Source organism: Nicotiana tabacum, chromosome 24 (genome assembly GCF_000715075.1).
Source record: "Nicotiana tabacum cultivar K326 chromosome 24, ASM71507v2, whole genome shotgun sequence".
NCBI lineage: Eukaryota > Viridiplantae > Streptophyta > Magnoliopsida > Solanales > Solanaceae > Nicotiana > Nicotiana tabacum.
Window position 1 is genome coordinate 72,767,769 of NC_134103.1, and position 20,222 is coordinate 72,787,990.

The 20,222-nt window shown below is 36.7% G+C and overlaps 2 protein-coding genes across 2 annotated transcripts; one reads left to right on the plus strand and one right to left on the minus strand.

The window, feature by feature from the left end:
* The first annotated feature begins 628 nt into the window (after positions 1-628).
* Positions 629-10,414, plus strand: LOC107767349 (glycoprotein 3-alpha-L-fucosyltransferase A-like). The gene is made up of 7 exons (NM_001324945.1): positions 629-1,152; positions 2,107-2,267; positions 5,857-6,098; positions 7,493-7,597; positions 8,082-8,238; positions 8,638-8,865; positions 9,765-10,414. Exons 1-7 carry the CDS (start codon positions 757-759, stop codon positions 10,018-10,020), a joined length of 1,545 nt encoding a protein of 514 aa, NP_001311874.1. The 5' UTR covers positions 629-756; the 3' UTR covers positions 10,021-10,414.
* Positions 10,415-10,861: 447 nt separating this feature from the next.
* LOC107767356 (uncharacterized) lies at positions 10,862-11,812 on the minus strand. Its single transcript, XM_016586332.2, has 2 exons — positions 11,185-11,812; positions 10,862-11,097 (listed from the first exon to the last, which is right to left on the minus strand). The coding sequence occupies exons 1-2, from the start codon at positions 11,642-11,644 to the stop codon at positions 11,087-11,089; spliced, it is 471 nt and encodes a 156-aa protein (XP_016441818.1). The 5' UTR covers positions 11,645-11,812; the 3' UTR covers positions 10,862-11,086.
* Positions 11,813-20,222: the final 8,410 nt, after the last annotated feature.

The window sequence follows — 20,222 nt, forward strand, 5'->3', positions numbered from 1 at the left end:
TCCAGGGGATAACTTTTCAGAAATAAACGAGAAAAATGCTTAGTGATATTTCATAAATGACTGAGGAAAAAAGTTAGCAAATTTTTCTTATTATTACTCGTTTACCGTTACATTTTTTTAAACTTTGGTATCTTAATTATTGTATTACAATTAAATGTCATTTTAGCTAAACAAATTTGGTCCAAAATAAATGTATATATATATTTGAAATCTACTGTTGCTTCAATAAATGATCTATAAAAACTCTAGAAAGTATTTTATCATTTATTACAAATTCTGAAAATAAATAAAGGATAATTTAATCAAAAAATTATTATGATTAATGATATATAAAAAACTTTCTCATAATTAGTGCAATTAAATAATTTTCTTTAATTACTTGTCAAAGCTACATCATAATATCTCCTTAATTTATTTGTGAACCAAACGACCCGGCAGTGCATAAATAACACTTGGAAAAACGAAACGGAAACGACAAATGTCAACTGAGACACCAATGTACGGCCAAAAAATAAAATAAAATAAAATCTAAGACACCAATGGTGGCGTAGACTTTACAGTGTTTATAGATTGACCAACAAACTCCCCTTCCCAATTCATATATCTGTCTTTGATCTTTTACTCCTAACCCCCCCCCCCCCCACCCCCAACTGTCCCACCAAATGAAGAATTCCCAAACCCTCTGAAGAAGAAGAAAAAAAGATCACATCTTTAGCTATTTTACTTCCACAAAAAGAACAAAATTTCGAGTTATTAATGGCAACAGTTATTCCAATTCAAAGGTTACCAAGATTTGAAGGTGTTGGGTCATCATCACCTACAAACGTTCCCCTTAAGAAATGGTCCAATTGGCTACCTCTAGTAGTTGCACTTGTGGTTATAGTTGAAATTACATTTCTGGGTCGACTGGACATGGCTGAAAAAGCCAACCTGGTCAACTCTTGGACTGACTCATTTTACCAGTTTACGACGTCGTCTTGGTCAACCTCCAAAGTGGAAATTAGTGAGACTGGGTTGGGTGTGTTGAGGAGTAGTGAGGTTGATCGGAATTTGGAAACTGGGAGCTGTGAGGAGTGGTTGGAAAAGGAGGATTCTGTGGAGTATTCTAGAGATTTTGACAAAGACCCAATTTTTGTTCATGGCGGCGAAAAGGTGATATAGTTTTCTTGTAAATGTTTATTTTTTTTTTAGAGCAGAATGAATATAGAGGATTCTTATAGTTGAACCCGAACAGTTTAGGAGGCATAGTTGATTGCTCTTTTTTTGATGATGCGTATTAGTTCTATACAGGGGATTCTTGGAGTAACGGTAAAGTTGTCTCCGTAGGTCACAGGTTCGAGCCGTGGGTTCGAGCCGTGGAATCAGCCACGATGCTTGCATCAGGGTAGGCTGCCTACATTATAACCCCTTCGTGCACCGGACTACTGCCCTTTAGTATTAGTTCTAGGCACTAACGATGCAAAAAAGATTTACGCCATAAGGTCACTTAAAAGGTAGTAGCAGCTAATTCTCCATAGAAACATTAATTGGTGATCGAGCATCTCTTTTAGACGATAATTTGAATTTTGTTGCAATTTATGTCTTGCTATTTATTACATCAGTTAGCTGCCAGAGCTCGTGTGTGTGTGTGTGTGTGTGTGTGTGTTCCAGACTTGTGGCTTTGGTAGGTGGAATGATAAAAAAATTGTTGTTTCAAATGATGCTTTGGCATTTTCTTCTAGCTTTTTTGTTCTTTTATCATGTTTACGGTCAAACATCTTATAAGGACTATTGACCATATTCCAAAACCGATTATATGGGTAAAAATACTCATGAATTTTATATACTAGTAGGGAATAAGTGGAGGAGCCTTGAATATCTTCTTTTTTCTTACCTTTTTTTCCTTCATTACATTGAATTCTTCATAGAGCACTTAAATGGAATGAGCAGAAATTAATCAGTAAAACTGCCATTTATTGCTTAAGTTTATCATGAGTAGTTCTTGTTCCCATGTTATCCACTGGCATGTAGTGAGAGCAGGTAACAGTTACCTGGTTACCATCTTTCTTCTTGATTTTTTTTTCCTTACCATATGCGAAAACTGATGTTCCTTCAATCATTATCTAGGATTGGAAGTCTTGTGCCGTAGGATGTAACTTTGGTGTGGATTCTGAAAAGAAGCCTGATGCGGCATTTGGGACACCACAACAGGCTGGCACGGCTAGCGTGCTTCGGTCAATGGAGTCAGCTCAATACTATCCTGAGAACAACATCGTTATGGCACGACGGTGGGTAAGCACATCTTGAAAAAGATTTAAAACATTCTCACCTACATTTGGCACCTGAAAGATAATAGCATTTGCCACATTTGAGTTTTCATCTTGTGATCGTATCTTAATCAAACATATCTCACTTGGAAGTTTTTGCTTGCTATTAGTTTCTGACTAGGCCTTTCTTTTAAGGAGCATATTATTAGTAAGCAGTACCAAGAAGGTACCAAAAAAGTACAAAAATTTAGACTTCCAAAGACAACTCAAAACCCGAATCTAGTGAGTTGAAGAACTCATTTGTACTAACTAGAGGATCGGTTTTATGCCAGCAAAAGAGATACTGTAAACATCTATTCTTTATAACTGAATTATGCTCCTTTCCCCCCTCAAAATATCTCGTGTTTCTTTCTTGACAAAATCTCCAAATAATACACAAAGGAATAAGCTTGCAGATCTTCTTCAGTCTTTTCTCCACTGTGCTTGCCAGCTGATGAGTCCACCTTTGAAATTTGTGGCATTACCCAGTATTACCCCCAAAATATATTTTTTATCAGTATACCCTCAAAATATTAAGGAATAAAGACCAGCTACTCCAAGAAAGATTACGATGCATCAGGAGATGACTAACAGATTCACAGACAATCCTGATTTGGAACCACACTGAACACGGCTGAGAATAAATCTATAAGTAAACCTTCATTACACTATTCATCACTCCAAAGCTTGACTTTCCCATCATTTTCAGCTTTTAGTTTTATGTTTATCTTTGAACTGCCTCCAAAAATTAGCTATTGGTCTCCACAAGCAACCCATAAGGATTACTTACTGGTTTTGGATTCTAATATCTCTCCATGCCATAAATCGGCTTTATAACAGCCTTCCATACTGCATATTTTCTATCATTACGAAAAAAAAGCAGTTGCATTTGCTCAAATAGCCTTTGGAAAGGGCATCTACAAATATGCAATCATAAAGCCCTCATAGACAATAATCTTAGGATCATGTTTTTTTTTATGATAATGGTAACATATATATTAATAAATAAAACAGCACTAGAGCAGTGCCAAGCCATATTTACAAGAAAACAGAAACCAGCTATGACAACCTAAGATTACAGTGCACCTATCAGGTCTACTAAAGATTCTGCCTCCTCTATCCAGTTTTCTTTACACCAGAAATAAAACAAAAGTAAACACTTCATCTTGATGTTCTGTAAAGAATTGCTTCTGTCTTCAAAAGTTCTTAAATTTCTCTCCTTCCAGACTGTCCACCATATGCACGCAGGAACCAATCGCCACCATTTCTTCTGTCTCACTATACCCTCATTGTAATTCCAACACTTCAACATATCACAAGTGTTAGCTGGCATGCTCCATTTAAGGCCCACAATATTAAGAAATAGTTGCCACAGTTGGTCAGTAAAAGGACAATGAAGAAACAAATGGCTATTAGTTTCTATAGCTGTACCACATAATAGGCATTTAGAGCATAGCTGAAAACCTCTTCTTCTCAAGTTCTCTTGGGTTAGACAAGCCTTTCTTGTAACTAACCATGAAAAGCATACCACCTTGAAAGGTGCCTTTACTTTCCAAATATTCCTCCAGGGCCATTGTTCTAACTGTTGGTTTGAAGCAGCGAGTAGAGTATACGCGGATCTGACCGTAAAATTCCCACTCCTTCAATGATTCCAGCATAGTTTATCTTCAGTTTCTCCAAGACCTTGGAATTGTTCCAAGATATTAAAGAAATTTACAACCCTTTCTAATTCCCAATCATTCAAGGCCTTTCTAAAAGTAACATTCCATCCTTGCTGACCCCAGGCAGTGTCTAAAGTGGATGTAGGTGATGTTGCAATGCTGAAAAATTTTTGAAAAAATTCTTTGAGAGGACCATGTCCTAACCAGTTATCACTCCAGAAAAGTGTTTTCCTTCCATTACCAACCTTTATGGTTGTATTATCAGCCAGAGTATTCCAGTGAAGTCTGATTGACTTCCATACCCCAACCCCATGTGAACTATTAACAGAGTTAGAGCACCATAGTCCATTTTGTCCATACTTGTCACAGATGACCTTTCTCCACAAAGCATTAGCCTTCAGATTGTACCTCCAAAGCCACTTCAAGAGTAAACTCTGATTGTGGGCTTTAAGGTTCCTAATGCCCAAACCCCCTTTGTCTTTGCTTGTGATAAGGGAATTCCAGTTAACTAAATGAATAGCTTCCTTCTCTCTGTTTCCTTGCCATATAAAGCTCCTTCTTAGTGCATCAATTCTTTTCCTCACCTTGCTTGGTAAGGGAAACAAAGACATTACACATGTAGGAAGTGCATCCAAGACACTATTAACCAATACCACCCTTCCACCCAAGGATAAATACTGGCTCTTCCAGGTTGATAGCCTTTTTTCACATCTTTCAAGAACCCCATTCCATATTTCTTGAGCTTTGTTCTTGGAGCCTAGAGATAAATCCAAATATATAGTTGGTAGAGAACCCACCTCATATCCCAGTATAGCTGCTAGGGCCTGGATATCATCCACTTCTTTAACTGGGAACAACATGCTCTTCCTCCGATTTACATGGAGCCCTGAGACTGCTTCAAATATAACAAGAATGACTCTTAGATATTTTAGTTGATCTGCCTTTGCCTCACAAAAAACTAAAGAGTCATCAGCATATAGAAGATGGGTGATCTCCACACTATCTCCCTCCCTGTTTGAAGCTTTAAAACCTTTCAGCCAACCATTGTTGTTTGCATTTTTTAACATTTGGTTCAATCCTTCCATAGCAAAGAGGAAAAGAAAAGGTGATAAGGGATCCCCTTGTCTCAAACCTCTCTCAGAAGGAAAAAATCCCTCTGGAGAACCATTCACCAAAATGGAAAATCTGACTGTTCTGATGCAGAAAGATATCCAGTTGATCCACTTCCTACCAAAACCCATATCCTGAAGAACTTTGAGTAAAAAGTTCCAATTAACATGATCATAGGCCTTCTCAATATCAAGCTTACAGAGAATTCCGGGAACCTGCCCTTTTAAGTCAGGAATCCACACATTCATTTGCAATCAAGGAAGCATCCATGATTTGCCTGCCTCTTATGAAGGCCATTTGATGCCCATTCACTAGTTTGTCCACCACTTTCTTGAGCCTCTCTGTCAATAGTTTGGAAATGATCTTGTAAATGCTTCCTGTAAGACTAATTGGTCTGAAGTCCTTGAGTTCCTTAGCACCATTCTTTTTTGGAATAAGGGCTATGTAAGTAGCATTGAAACTCTTCTCAAAATATTCATTGTTGTGGAAGTTTCTGATGGTATGCATGATGTCTTCTTTCACAATCTCCCAGCAATTATGGAAAAACCCCATAGAGAAACCATCAGGGCCCGGTGCTTTGTCAGCTGCACATATCTTCAAGGTCTCAAACACTTCTTGTTCTTCAAATTCTCCTTGTAGCAATTCATTATCTTCCTATAGTTCTCCTATAGTTCTAATTGTCTCTCAATCTTTATATCTTTAAATTTAAATTTTAGATCTCCTATAGTTCTTCTCTCAATCTTTATATCTTTCTCTAGGGAAATCTCTAACCAACTTTATTATTCTTTCTCATGTTTCAGAAGGGGATATGATATTGTAATGACAACAAGCCTCTCTTCGGATGTTCCTGTTGGGTACTTCTCTTGGGCGGAGTATGATATAATGGCTCCAGTGCAACCTAAAACTGAGAATGCGTTAGCAGCTGCTTTTATTTCTAATTGTGGTGCTCGCAACTTCCGGTTACAGGCTCTTGAAGTCCTTGAAAGGGCAAATATCAAGATTGATTCTTTTGGCAGTTGTCATCGTAACCGGGATGGAAATGGTCAGTGTATCTCCATATAATATGATGGTTCATTTCTTGAAGTAGTTACCATTAAAGAGCTAAATGTCTAGCATATTTCAATATAATGGGTTTGATTCTCTCTTCCTCAAGTGTATTATATCCCTTGAAAAGCCAATTTTACTGGCAATAGAAACCTTATATTTGTTTCCTTGCTAAATGGACACATACCAATGCAAGTTTTTTAAATAGCCAGATGTTCTGATAGTCTAAAGATTTCATTTTGTGGATAGGTTATTTTGCTGTTATTCTTGTTATCTTTTTTTCTTTTGGATAAGGTTAAGTTTTATTAATAGGAGTACCAAGAAGGTCACATAATTATATCAAAAGAAAGACAGCAAACACTTTTTTTATTTATCTTTTGAATACCTATTAGTTTGCAACCCATTAAAATAGAGTTGAAAGCAGACACATTTTGTAAATTCATTGCAAAGAAGCTAGTTCCCGATTAGTTAGAAAAGAAAAATTTAGAGAAAAGGTAGCCTAGATAATTTTTTTTTCCCGGAATGCAGAATATATTTATGCATACATGTGGTTTAACTGTACGTTAGATATAAATTCACGTAGAATAGAGTTGAGAAGCAGACATTTTTTTAGTAAATCCATCGTGAAGAAGCTAGACCTTGGTTTATTGGAAAGAGAAATGAAGAGAAAAGGTTTTTATCCAACAAAAAAATAAAATAAGAGAAAAGGCAGTCTTGATAAATCTCATATTTGAATGCAGAATATTTTTATGCATGCCTCTAGTTTAACAGTACACTAGTTCTTGGACACGTGCGTTGAATCCAAATTATAGATTTATTATATTTAACTCATCCCGAAATTTAATATTCATAAAGTAAGTTCCAAAATAACATAATGAGTTACTTTAGTTTACTTTGCTAAAAATTGATTAAATTGATGCCTTTAAAAAAATACGATAAAACAAATGATGGAGAGAAAGAAGAGGAATAGAAAAGGATTATGCGGCTTTTGAGTTTTAACCAAAGCACAGAAATAATTATTTAGTAAAAAACTAAGGAAAGAGAGAGATCAAGGTGTTTTTAGAGATTAATGAAGGGATGTGGCTCTTTGTGTAGTGCGATATTATAACAGTGGAAGATAAAGAAACAAACAATCAATGAATAATTAAGATAATTAAACTCAAAAAAACTTGTATAAAAAAACAATCAATGCCTACATTCACCCGGTTAAAAGTAATAAAAGTATTCATTTACTGGAAGGTCATTTTTTTGGCTCAAGGATAAAATTGTCATTCAGTTTTTTAAGGTTATATTAGTAAATTAACTTTGAGGATAGGATGTTCCCACTTTTAGTATAATATGATTATATCCTGTGAATGCTCACTTGTCATCTTGTTCTCAATTTCATGGCAGTGGACAAAGTGGAAACTCTCAAGCGCTATAAATTTAGCTTCGCTTTTGAGAATTCTAATGAGGAGGATTATGTCACCGAAAAATTCTTCCAGTCTCTGGTAGCTGGTATTAACTTTTGCCTGTTAATTTTGGTTCTGCTTTGTACGCTTAGTTTCTGATGTAGGATCTCTTATTTTCTCTCAGCCCCACCCCTCTACATTGATGCATTTTGTTCTACTTTTTCTGCAATGCCATACTTTCACAAAGACTTTGAAGATATTAGCTATAGAGCGTGCCATGAAGAACAAATATTGCAAAAACACAAACTTATGAGCATTTTATGGTACTTCAACTACATTTTGAACCTGGATTTGCATTTTCTGGTACAGCGCACAAATATGCTCTGCTCTATATTCATTTAAAAAGCTTTAGGAAAATTTTAAATGATTTTACATGAATTATCATTGTTTAATCATATTCTTTGTGCTCATAGTCAATATATTTTAGGCTAGATTTATGCACAGAATCCTGTTTTTATGATGTTTCACAAGTTACTACTTCAAAATTAAGATTTATGGTGGTCAACTCTGAAGTTCATGTAAACTTGCAGGATCAGTCCCTGTGGTGATTGGTGCTCCAAACATCCTAGACTTTGCTCCTTCTCCTAATTCACTTTTACACATTAAAGAGCTGAAAGACGCTGCATCAGTTGCCGAGACTATGAAGTACCTTGCAGAAAATCCTAGTGCATATAATGAGTCATTAAGGTATGCATCAATTAGTGGTGCTTTTCTTACGTGCTCTTCTTGATTATTTGAATTTTCCTGTCCTAAATAACTTTTCATTGGTTGTCCTGAAGATTTATCCACTCTCAAAGAACACCTTTTTCCAGCATCTTTCTGTACTTTTTCGGTATCATGTTATTGAGAAAATAACAACAGCCCTGTCTGTATAGTTACAAAAGTTTATTACCTTATCCTATTTACATACTGATATATTGTTTTGGTCTAACTAAAACTCCTGAATTGGGAAGATTGTTCTCCTTGTGTGTGTGTTTCCCCTCTCTGCTTGTCTGGAGTTGCAATTTACTCTTTCCTTTCAAATTTTTTTAAGGATTTCTTAAATTTCCTGTGTCTGGCTAACTAATGCTTTTTTTCATTGTTTAGGTGGAAGCTTGACGGTCCATCTGACTCTTTCAAAGCCCTGGTTGACATGGCAGCAGTTCACTCTTCTTGTCGTTTGTGTATCTTCTTAGCAACTAGTATTAGGGAGAAAGAAGAGAAGAGTCCAGAATTTACAAAACGTCCCTGCAAATGTACCAGAGGTTCAGAAACTGTCTATCATATATATGTACGTGAAAGAGGGAGGTTTGACATGGAGTCCATTTTCCTAAGGTATTCTCTATCTGTCATGACTAATTTCTATTCATGCATATATAAGTGCATTTTCTGTATATGTTCATGTGCCACTGTTCTTGTTTTTAATATGTACCATGGCGATCAAATTATTTACAAGTATTGGAATGAAAAGGGTCCGAACAGAGTGGAATGTACAACAACAACAACAACGACCCGTTAAAATCCCACAAAGTGTGTGTACACAAACCTTACCCATACCCCGATGGGGCAGAGAGGCTATTACCGATAGACCCTCGACCGAATAGAGTGGAATGTATATAGAGGATTCATATAGCTGATCGCAAATAGGGGTTGAGGCATAGTGATGAAATTGCTTGAGTAATTATTCACTGTGTCTTACTATCAATGTATGAGAAGTATATGGCTTGGCTGAGAGCCCATGGTCTATGGGCTAAGTTGCTTGGATACAGGTGCGGGTGTCCGACACGGGTGCGGATCTAGATATCAGATTCTTCGAGATATAAATTTTAAGATTCGGGGATATGGATCCTATTACTAGTAGGGATATGAGTGCGGAGATCCGGCTAAAAATAATACAAAAAATTAATAATATAAAAGTACTCTAAATTATGAGAAATTTTGTGGAATACTTAGCTTGTAAAGTGTGGATTTCTTTATTCTCAAGTTGTAAAAGATTGATTTCCTAGATAAGGTATGCTATTTTTTTCAAAATTACCCTTGCTAGAAGATGGGGTTAGCGGGTTAAAGTTGGGGGGGATTCAACCGTGAAAAAGAAATATGGACAGCAGATATCATAATGTGAATTCTCTCCTGCACTTCTCCTTTTACTTGCTTAGCATATACAAACTGTTTCATGTCTTATTGTCAAGTCTTATGTTATCTTTGAATAACCGTTATTGCTGGAACCTTTGCAGGTCATCTAATTTGTCATTGGAGGCTTTTGAATCTGCAGTACTGTCGAAGTTCAAATCTTTAAAGCATGTTCCCATTTGGAAAGAAGAAAGACCTCAAATACTACGCGGAGGGGATGAACTAAAGCTCTACAGGGTATATCCTCTCGGCATGACACAACGACAGGCATTGTACACCTCCAGATTCAAAGGAGACGCCGATTTTAGGAATCACATCGAAAGCCACCCATGTGCAAATTTTGAAGCCATATTTGTATAGATCAAGTCCAAACCTGAGAGTCTCGACAGCAGCTTGTTGTAGGCCATAGCGTAATGCTCATTCTTACTCTATGCCCCACTGTCTAACATCATTCTGGTTATGAATTCGTCGTGTAGAGTAAGGATTTGATTATTACATGGGGCCAACCTAATTTTGGGTGGAAAGTACTGATCTTTTACATTTACAAGTAAGAAGGAACAAACTCTGAACCTTGAATGGACATGCCTAACCTCCCAAAGTTGTGCAGTTGGGAAATTGCGGGTGATATACAAACTTGGACTTGGTTTTGCTAGCAGAAAATTCTAGCTGATCAATTTGTAATCTAGTTCAGAGGACATCTCCATCGTGTTACAAGTAATGACAAGTGCAGAAACTAATTAAAGGTTCTTTTCGGTACTTGTTTTGTTTAAATATTTGTCATTTTATTTTTTATTTTTTTAACAATAGTTATTTGACGGATTGTCTTCCTGAGCCGAGGGTCTATCGGAAACAACCTCTCTGCCCCATCGGGGTAGGGATAAGGTCTGCGTACACATTACCTTCCTCAGACCCCACTTTGTGGGATTTTACTGGGTCGTTGATTTAGTTATTTGGCGGATGCTGCAATATTATCTTGTGTTCATTCTACTACTGCGTCAGTAGGAAAAAGGTCCAAGTTTACCCTTATACTACAGAAAATATCTTAATTTACCCATCGTTATACTTTTTGGCCAATTCATGTTAGTAAGTTATCTTGTTTTTGGCCTTCAGTTTAATGAAATTCTAACGAGGACTTTGAATAATGGAGAATAAAGTAAAAGATATTTCATATAATAGAGAGATATTATTGACAATTTTTCTTTTTGTCTAACAAATACATATCATTACAGCAAAGTACAGGAAGTTAAGTTATTTTTACAAAACATTAAAAATAAGAAAAGGTGCAGATATGTACATGATCAAGAGATCAATTTTCTTCAAGAGAACCTCAAAATTCTCCAAAAACACCCCAATAACAAGAAAATTAAATTTCTTCCACCTTGGTTAGATCGAACGATATTATTGCTTCCTCCATCTTCAAATCCTATCAGTTATCTCCTGAAAAACGAATAAAATAAGTAAGGAAGTTAATAAGTAATAATATAAAATAACTCGCACTCACTCCAAATCCACTAACTGGATTACCTGTGACATTAGCAAACATGTCATTGCAGAAATCAGGTGTCTTTGTCTCATCTATTCTATCTAAATCTCCACCATTTTTATCACCTTTCTGTGGCAAAATTTGAGATCTTTTCAACCCCAAACGTTGCTTCCAACTTCTCATCCCTTTTCCCATTCTTGGAAATATATCATCATAATCATCGTCATCATCAACAAGAAGCTCATCTTTAAGAGTTGTAGCTCTACAATTCTCCCTCAATGGCAACAATTTACCTTTGGAAAAAAGTTCATCTGCAGAGATCATGTTGTAGCCTGGGACAGAGAACTCGAAATCCGAGGACACGGGAGCTTCTTTGTAGCCATTTTCATGCCTTAAGGGAGGTTGTTGAGTATCAAGAAAATCATTAGAAAAGGATATTCTTGGACCCATTGTTGTGTAGAGTCCTTGTTGATCATTGTTAAACATGTTTAAGCATGCCATATTGGGGCAATCAAGAGCAAATTTTCTCACTAAATTTCAATCTTTCTCTTCCAATATGAGAACTCACATGTTGCTCTGCTGGTCTTTATATAGATGGTAACTAGCTCTATATGGTCAGAGTTATTTGGTACATAGAAGCAAATAATTGAGCTATACTTAAGTCAGAGGCGGACCTAGGATTTGACGGTCGCGGGGCACCATGACATTCAATATAAATTTATCATTGCTCTAAAGATTGATCCGGGGCATATGCTAACATCTGACTATTTTTTTTTTTAAAGACATTTGCAAGTATATATGGAGTTTTTGCCGAAGTTTCAGGGTGCCGATGACCCCTCACCCCATAATGTGCGCCCGCCTCCGGCGTAAGTTGATCCGGACACTATTATTATTAAAAAAGGAAAAAGAAATATATATGAAGTGTCTGTTATAAGACAATGACCACATTAACATTACATTATGACAATCAGATCTGTCGAACTGTTACAGACCGCATAACAAAATAATACTATTATTTTCTCTTTTTGCTTTACATGTTGTTCAAACAACTATTTTGAACTTAATCTAACTCTCCAGACATGCGAGTCCATTAAAATAAAACACATTGCATGTGTTATCTCCTCTGTTATCTCCTCTGTTTCTTGAAAGTATTGTCCGGGCTAGTTTGGGCACATAGTTCATTGAATGTTTACTACCTTTCACGTTACGTTACGTGCATCTCAACTATTTTATCGAATATCTATTGTTATCTGCTATATAGGATACACCCTTGAGTACTAGTCTATTAGTATAAGATAGTCTGAGGAGAAATAAATATGCATCAGCATTATCCTTTCCTTGAGATTAATGACAGATGTATTGGATAAGGCAGCTAGTTCTATAACATATTATTTAGTACTATTCTTGCTCCTTTTGTTGACTATTTACCACTCCAAAGATGAAGGTGGGGGAATATAATATAATATGGATCTATGGGATTGTGAACACATTACTTTTCCTTAAACTTTAAATGTACCTGCTGTTGCAAACCGTCCATAGTAATTCTCAATGATAAAATTCAAAGTTTGAAAGGCCTTATGCTTCCAACTACCTTAATTTATGTAGCAGAAGTTATGTATATTGATAGTGTAAAGATCTTTACATTTTAAATTGTTAGTGTAATTTAACTTATTAAAACAAAATACATTGCATGTGTTATCTCTTCTGTTCTTTTAGGATAGTGTCCGGCAGAGGCGGACCCAAGATTTGAGTATCACTGGGGCACCACTCTAAAAAATAAAAAAATAAAAAATTATGCATTGTATCGAGCCCGGATTCAAACCCGGGTCATCAAGGGAGTGAAGGTACTTAAGCACTTTTACAAACCAGCTCCTCTGTCCAGACTTTGTGAATTTAGGGGGCCGCATAAGATATTTAAGGGTTCTCACTATATATATATAAATATATATATATGGTTTTTGCCGAGGCTAACGGGTTCCGATGACCCTCTTATCTCCATGTAGGCCCGCCTCTGTTGCTCGCTCTATTTTGGGCAGACATAAAGCTATATATTCACAGTGTATTTACTAATTTTCAATTTATGCACACCTCGATTATTTTTGTCGAATTTCTGTTACCACCTACCAAAATTTACCAGACAACTTTGTACATTAAAGTTTAGACTAATGAAAAAAAATACCTAATGTGTTTGTTTCTGTAGGGATTTGAATCCTTATCTCTTATCGTTTCCAACCATTTAATGACTGATCACCTTGATTACTTATCTTTTTTTGTTATAAGATAGTCCTCTGTCTGCCACCATCAAATAGGAAATTAGGTTTTTGGCGACTTCTATAGTCGCCAACAAAGATATATAAGAGATGAGTAACGTCGCATGTCCAAATGGCGACCTATACTTTAAATGCATATACTTTTTGTGGCGATCATAGTCGCTGCAAAAGCTAATAATAGAACAATTCAGCTTTGTTGACAACTGTGCTCGCCACAAATAGTAAACAAATAAGTCACAAATTAGAGTTAATGTAGGTCGCCACTGGACGTGTAGTTATTCGGCTCTTACCTTTGCTGGCGACTAATTTAGAAGGTCGTCACTGAAGAGCAGTAAATATTTTTACCTTTACCTTTGAGAGTAATGACAGATGCATTGGATAAGGCAACAAGTTCAACATCCTATTGTTTATTATTCTAGGTCCTTTGTTGACTATTTACCACCCAAAGATGAAGGTGGCAGGAACAAAGAAATATAATATGAATCTATATATGGGACTGTGAACACATTACTTTTCAATGTACTTGCTGTTTCAAACAGTACATATTAATTCTCAATGATAAATTCAAAGTTTGAAAGACCTTATATATGCTTCCAAAAACCTTAATTATGTAGCAGAATATGTCTCATGTAGTGGAACAACGGGATAAGTTATCGCATTTAGTTCATCAAGCGCTGTCGCATTTACAAATAATGTGAAAACACTGTTGTATTTAGTAAAGATTTTCACTATTGATGTAACCTTTTTTTCAAGATTATAAATCAATATTAATTACAGCAGATTACCCTGCTACGACCTGATTGTATAAAATTATTATTTATACCATTAGTATATAAATTTGAGCAGAATAGTATGAAATATTTGGAGAATTTCTAGCATGGTATTTGAAACCCTGCTTTCTTTTAATAAACTACAGATTGAAAATGAACATGAATAAGAAATAAATAAAAGAACCTCCGCAATAAAGAGCAATTTCTAAACTAGGGGCGTCGCAAATGGTTTTAGTTTTCTTCCTTTTTAAAGCGTTCCAATCTTGTTTCTTTGATGTAGACAACTGTGATTTCTGCTCTGTTCTGTACTTCTGTTGGAGAATTGGATGGAACCTGAGAATTTAATTTATTTAATTTGACGATACACCAACGTAGAATTTAACGTGTACATTTGGACCACTAAAGCAATATAGAAAGCCAATAAGTTCTAATGTTTTGAGAAGAGAGTCATTATTTGTATTACATTACAAGAGGGCTTTTCTTTTATCTCAAATTACAAGCATTGAAGCGATTGAGAGAAAAGTTAGAAATGATAAGTTATGTATATTTTTGTATTTTGATGATCTAACAAACTTTATGATAAGAACTAGATCGGGAACCTGTTACACATCTTCAACGTGCTCAAGAACAACAAGTCTCAAGTCTGTCACAAGTTTCGACAACTAGAGTCAAAGAGACGATAGAAGAAATAAATGAACATCAATTCCCTTGTTGACAATACAAGTCAACTCCCCACAGCTGTAAAGTCGCTGCACTATTTTCTCTGTACACATGCAACAGTGCAAACAATGCAGCTGTCACTTTATAAAGCATGCCTTGTACCAAATAATTGCTTGCATCATCCAAGTGACATCATTTGTATATTATCAACATGAAGCAAGGAAAATACACACACTTGAATACTTCGAAAACGATTAAACTTCTCTCTCAAGTGTGCTGCCATCTTGGAAGTGACTTCAAGGCTTCAAGAACGAAGAACAACAGAACAAAAGACCAGATTCCAGCACTGTGTTACCATATGTCCTTAGTTGTGTTGTACCTTTGTTAGAGTGATCTATTTGTAATTCCTACTTAGCTTAGCTAGAAGCATTGGGTAGGAAACAATTTATAAAATCATAAACCTTGTGTTTGTGTCTTGGCTAGAGTTAGTCGAGTTGTGAGCTTTGCAATATAGTTATTACAAAGAGGCTTGTAATAGAGTTATTACAAGTAAGTGAGGGATTAAGAGTTTAATTCCTATGTTACAATAGTTTGTAATCTGAAATTTGCTCAGTAGTGAAGTTAAAATCTTACGAGTGTAGGTCGTGATTTTTAATCCCGTGAGTTGGGAGTTTTCCACGTAAAACTCTGTTGTGTCATTTACTTATCTCTGATTGTGTGTATTCTGTGGGAACTGATAGAGAATCAGGTTCTTTATACAGTTTGATGGACCCTAAGTTTTCATCAATTGGTATCAGAGCAGGTTGTTTCTACAAGACTAATACCTAGAAAAGATCCACATGGCTGCTCCACCAAACTTTAAAGAAGGTCGATCAATCTACAGACCACCAAGATTCAATGGACAATATTACGGATAGTGGAAGACAAGGATGTATGATTTTATCATGACTGAGGATTCTGAGCTCTGGATGTCATCTGCGATGGCCTCTTCGTTCCCATGAAGATCGTTGGGGAGCCAGCAGTGACAGTTCCAAAAATAAGGAAGAAGTACAATGATGCTGACCGCAAAGCTATAGAGAAAAACTTTCGAGCAAAAAAAATCCTCATCTGTGGTATTGGTCCAGACGAGTATAACATAATCTCTGCTTGTCAGTTCGCCAAGGAGATCTGAGAAGCTCTCCAAACAGCAAATGAAGGGACAACTCAAGTGAAGTAGTCAAAGATCGACATGCTCACTACTGAGTATGAACTATTCAGGATGAAGGACGATGAGTCCATTCAGGACATGTATACTCGATCACCTCCATCATCAGTGAGCTATACTCTCTAGGAGAAATCATTCCAAGAAATAAACTTGTCAGGAAGATAATTAGTGTATTACCTGGCTCTTGGGAAAGCAAAGTTAATGCCATCACAGAGGCAAAAGATCTTCAAAAGCTGACCATTGATGAACTCATTGGCAATCTGAAGACTTATGAAATGAAGAAGAAGAAGAAGAAGGATCATGAAAGAAGAGAGCCCAAAAAGGAGAAGAACCTGGTCCCCAAGGCTGACAACAATGACTCAAGTGGTGAGGATGCTGACATGGCCTACCTGACGAAGCGATTTCAGAAAATGGTTCACAAGAATGGAGGCATTCCAAAAAGGGATAGCTCCAGCAAACCAAGAGGTTATGACTTGTATCATAAATTTGGGAAGCCAAGATATTTCATCAAAGAGTGTCCTCTCCTCAAGCAAGACCAATACAAGCACAACATATACAAAGCAGTCAAGAGGAACCCAGTTCCTGACAAGAAATTCAAGAGAAAAGATGCCACTGACAATGTTGTGAAACAAGATCTTGCTGCATGGGGAGATTCTTCCAGTGAATCTGCGGAAGACAATGAACAAGGTGACACCTCCATGATGGCAGTTGAAAGCGAAGCAACTGATTATGACGTTATCTTTACCCTGATGGAAAAATTTGACGATGACGAAGATGATAATGATGATGAGGTAAACTTTCTAGACGTTCAAAAAAATTTGAAGTCTTACTCTCAAAAGAAGCTTATATCCTTGGCCAATGTTTTAATTGATGCTTATCATAATCTTATAAATGATAAAAATGGGTTAACTGTAAAACTAGGAGAAGTAGAACATGAGAGAGATGATCTGGTAGTTGTAGTGGTTGACCTAAAAGAAACCACTGAGGTTCTAAAGAGAGAAAATGATGTTTTAACTGAAAGAATTGAAAACATAGAGCATGAGAGAGATGACATGTCAGTAGTAGTTGTGGATCTAAAAGAATTAATTGAGGAATTATAAAAGGGAAACAGTTCTGGGAACATCCAAAAGGGAAAAGAAGTTGCAAGTGAGGCACACATTAAGATTGAAAATGAACTCAAATTGGTGAAATCTAGTCTGTGTGCTGAAGTTGAAAGAAATAGACAACTTCAAGAAGATCTAGGCAGAGTTAAAAATGACCTAGAAAAATTTCTAAAATGGACCTGGTCCTCTGATACAATTATTGCCATGTATACAAGCAATGGTGGGAATAGGCAGGGAGTCGGGTTCCAAAAGGAAAGGACATCCTACAATCCACATATCAAGTATGTTATTGTCCTTGATAACTGGCTTTGCATTCACTGTGGTAACACTAGGTACTTTAAAGAAAACTGTAAGGCTAGAATTCAGTCCCAACAGAGAAACAAGGGTTTTTGTTGAAAAGGTAACTACTGCTAAAGAACATGGTTCCTCAATTAAAAAACATATAATGCCTGCTTGGACAAAAAGAAGTCTAATTCGCCCTTTTCTCACTACAAGGGACCCAAACTTGTTTGGGTTCCTAAGTCTAATCCTTGATTTTCTTATGCAGGGAGCAGTGAAAGAAAGTAGCCAAAAATAGTATATGGATAGTGGTTGCTCTAAGCATATGACTGGAAGCATTGATGATTTTCTTTCACTCAAAGCCCTGCAAGGAGGGCGTGTGTCCTTTGGCAATGGCAAAAAGGTATATATTCTTGGAGTAGGAAGAGTTGGGAAGTCGCTCACTCATTCACTTTAGAAATTGTACTATGTGAATGGCTTGAAATATAGCCTGCTGGGTGTATCTCAAATCTGCGACAAAGGAAACAAAGTGAAATTCTTATCAAAAACCTGCACAGTCACAAATCTCGTAACTGGTGAAGTGGTTCTGTCGACAAAAAGATTCAAAAATATCTATGTTGCTCATTTTGAGTCTTTGCACAATGGGGATCTTACATGTCTGAGTGCTATTGATGATGATGTTGAGCTATGGCACAGAAGATTAGTAAATGAAAGCTTTTTATTACTGAACAAGTTGGTCAAGAAGGACCTGGTCCGTGGGCTGCCCAAGTCAAGATTCAAAGATCACAAGGTGTGTGATGCATGTGTAAACGGAAAGCAAGTCAGGTCCTCTTTCAAGCCCAAGAATGAAGTAAGCACCTTAAGGCCACTTGATCTCCTTCATATGGATCTATGTGAACCTATGAGGGTGCCAAGTAGAGGAGGAAAGAAGTACATTTTAGTCATAGTTGATGACTACTCCAGATTCACATGGACCCTATTTCTCAGAATCAAGGATGAAACCTTTCTAGTTTTTGTTGCATTCGTAAAGTAGATTCAAGTGAAAATGAGCCACAGTGTTGTAAGTATAAGGTTTGATCCTGGCACAAAGTTCAACAATGCAAAATTCGACGAATTCTATGCTAAAAATGGTTTAAGTCACAATTGTTCTGCTCCCAGAACACCCCAACAAAATGGTGTTGTGGAAAGGAAAAATAGGACTCTAGACATGCAAAGAACTATGCTAATTGACAGTGGTGTAGCAAAAGGCTTTTGGGCAGAGGCAGTCAACATTGCGTGCTACTTGGTGAACAAGTGCATGATCATGTCCCTCTTGAACAAAACCCTGTATGAACTGCTGAACAGGAGGAAACCCAAGCTAACCCACTTGAGGACATTTGGCTGCAAATGTTTCGTTCTCAACAATGGTAAGGAAGCATTGGGAAAACTTGATGCCAAGAGTGATGAAGGAATCTTTCTTGGCTATTCATCACAAAGCAAAACATACAAGGTCTACAACAAAAGAACTTAATGTGTTGACGAAAGCATACATGTGATCTTTGATGAATCACACCACTTATGTGGGAAAGATTCACATGATAAGGTTGATCAAGACGGAGAGCAGCCAAAGGTTCCTGGTGAAGTCATTGATATAGCAAATGAAAAGGTTGACATGATGAGTCAAGTCAAGGAATCCAATGAAGATGATGCAACTGAATCTCCGGTTGATATAGAGAAACCTCGTTCCTCTATCACAATAACTAAAGCAGAGAACAGAGTTGTTGATGCCGTGCAAGGAACTCCTGATGTTGAGCCAAGAAGTGGCACTTACTCCACCATTAATACCAACAATGGATCTCATTCAGAGGAACCTGAGTCTTCTCACAATGAGATTCATGTGTCTAACTGGAAGCACAAAAGTTCACATCCTCTCCAAAATGTGATCACTCCTATTGACTTAGGGATTCAAACCAAATCAAGGACAAGAAGTTCACTTGCCTTCTCAGTTTTTCTTTCTCAAATTGAGCCTAAAAATATCAAAGAAGCATTGAAAGATGCTGACTGGATTACTGCTACGCAAGATAAACTCCATCAATTTGAGAGGAACAATGTATGACACATGGTTCCTCGACCCTTGGACAGAACTGTTATAGGAACTAGATGGGTGTTCAGAAACAAGCTTGATGAATTTGGGAATACAACAAGGAACAAGGCCAAGTTAGTAGTGCAAAGGTGAAATCAAGAAGAATGGATCGACTATGATGAGACTTTTGCCTCAGTTTCTTGAATGAAAGCCATCAGAATCCTCACTGCCTTTGCATCTCATATGGAATTCAAATTGTTCCAAATTGATGTCAAAAGTGCATTTCTGAATGGATATCTAAAGAAAGAAATTTTTGTCAAACAACCACCTGGTTTTGAGTATCATGAGCATCCTGAATATGTATTCAAACTTGACAAGGCATTATATGGACTGAAGCAGTCCCCTTGTGCATGGTATGAGAGGTTGTCCAAGTTTCTTCTTGAAAATGGATTTACAAGAGGAAAAATCGACAACACCCTATTTCTGAAGAAACAGGGGAGGAACCTGCTCATTGTGCAAGTCTATGTTGGCGACATCATCTTTGGTGCAATAAATGATTTCTTTTGTGAAGAGTTTGCAAAGGTTATGGGAAGCGAGTTTGAGATGAGCATGATGTGGGAATTGAATTTTTTGTTAGGGTTGCTAGTTAAGCAAACCCCTAAGGGAATAATGATAAGTCAGCAGAAGTACATTAAAGAGATCCTAAAGAGATTTGAAATGGAAAGTTCGAA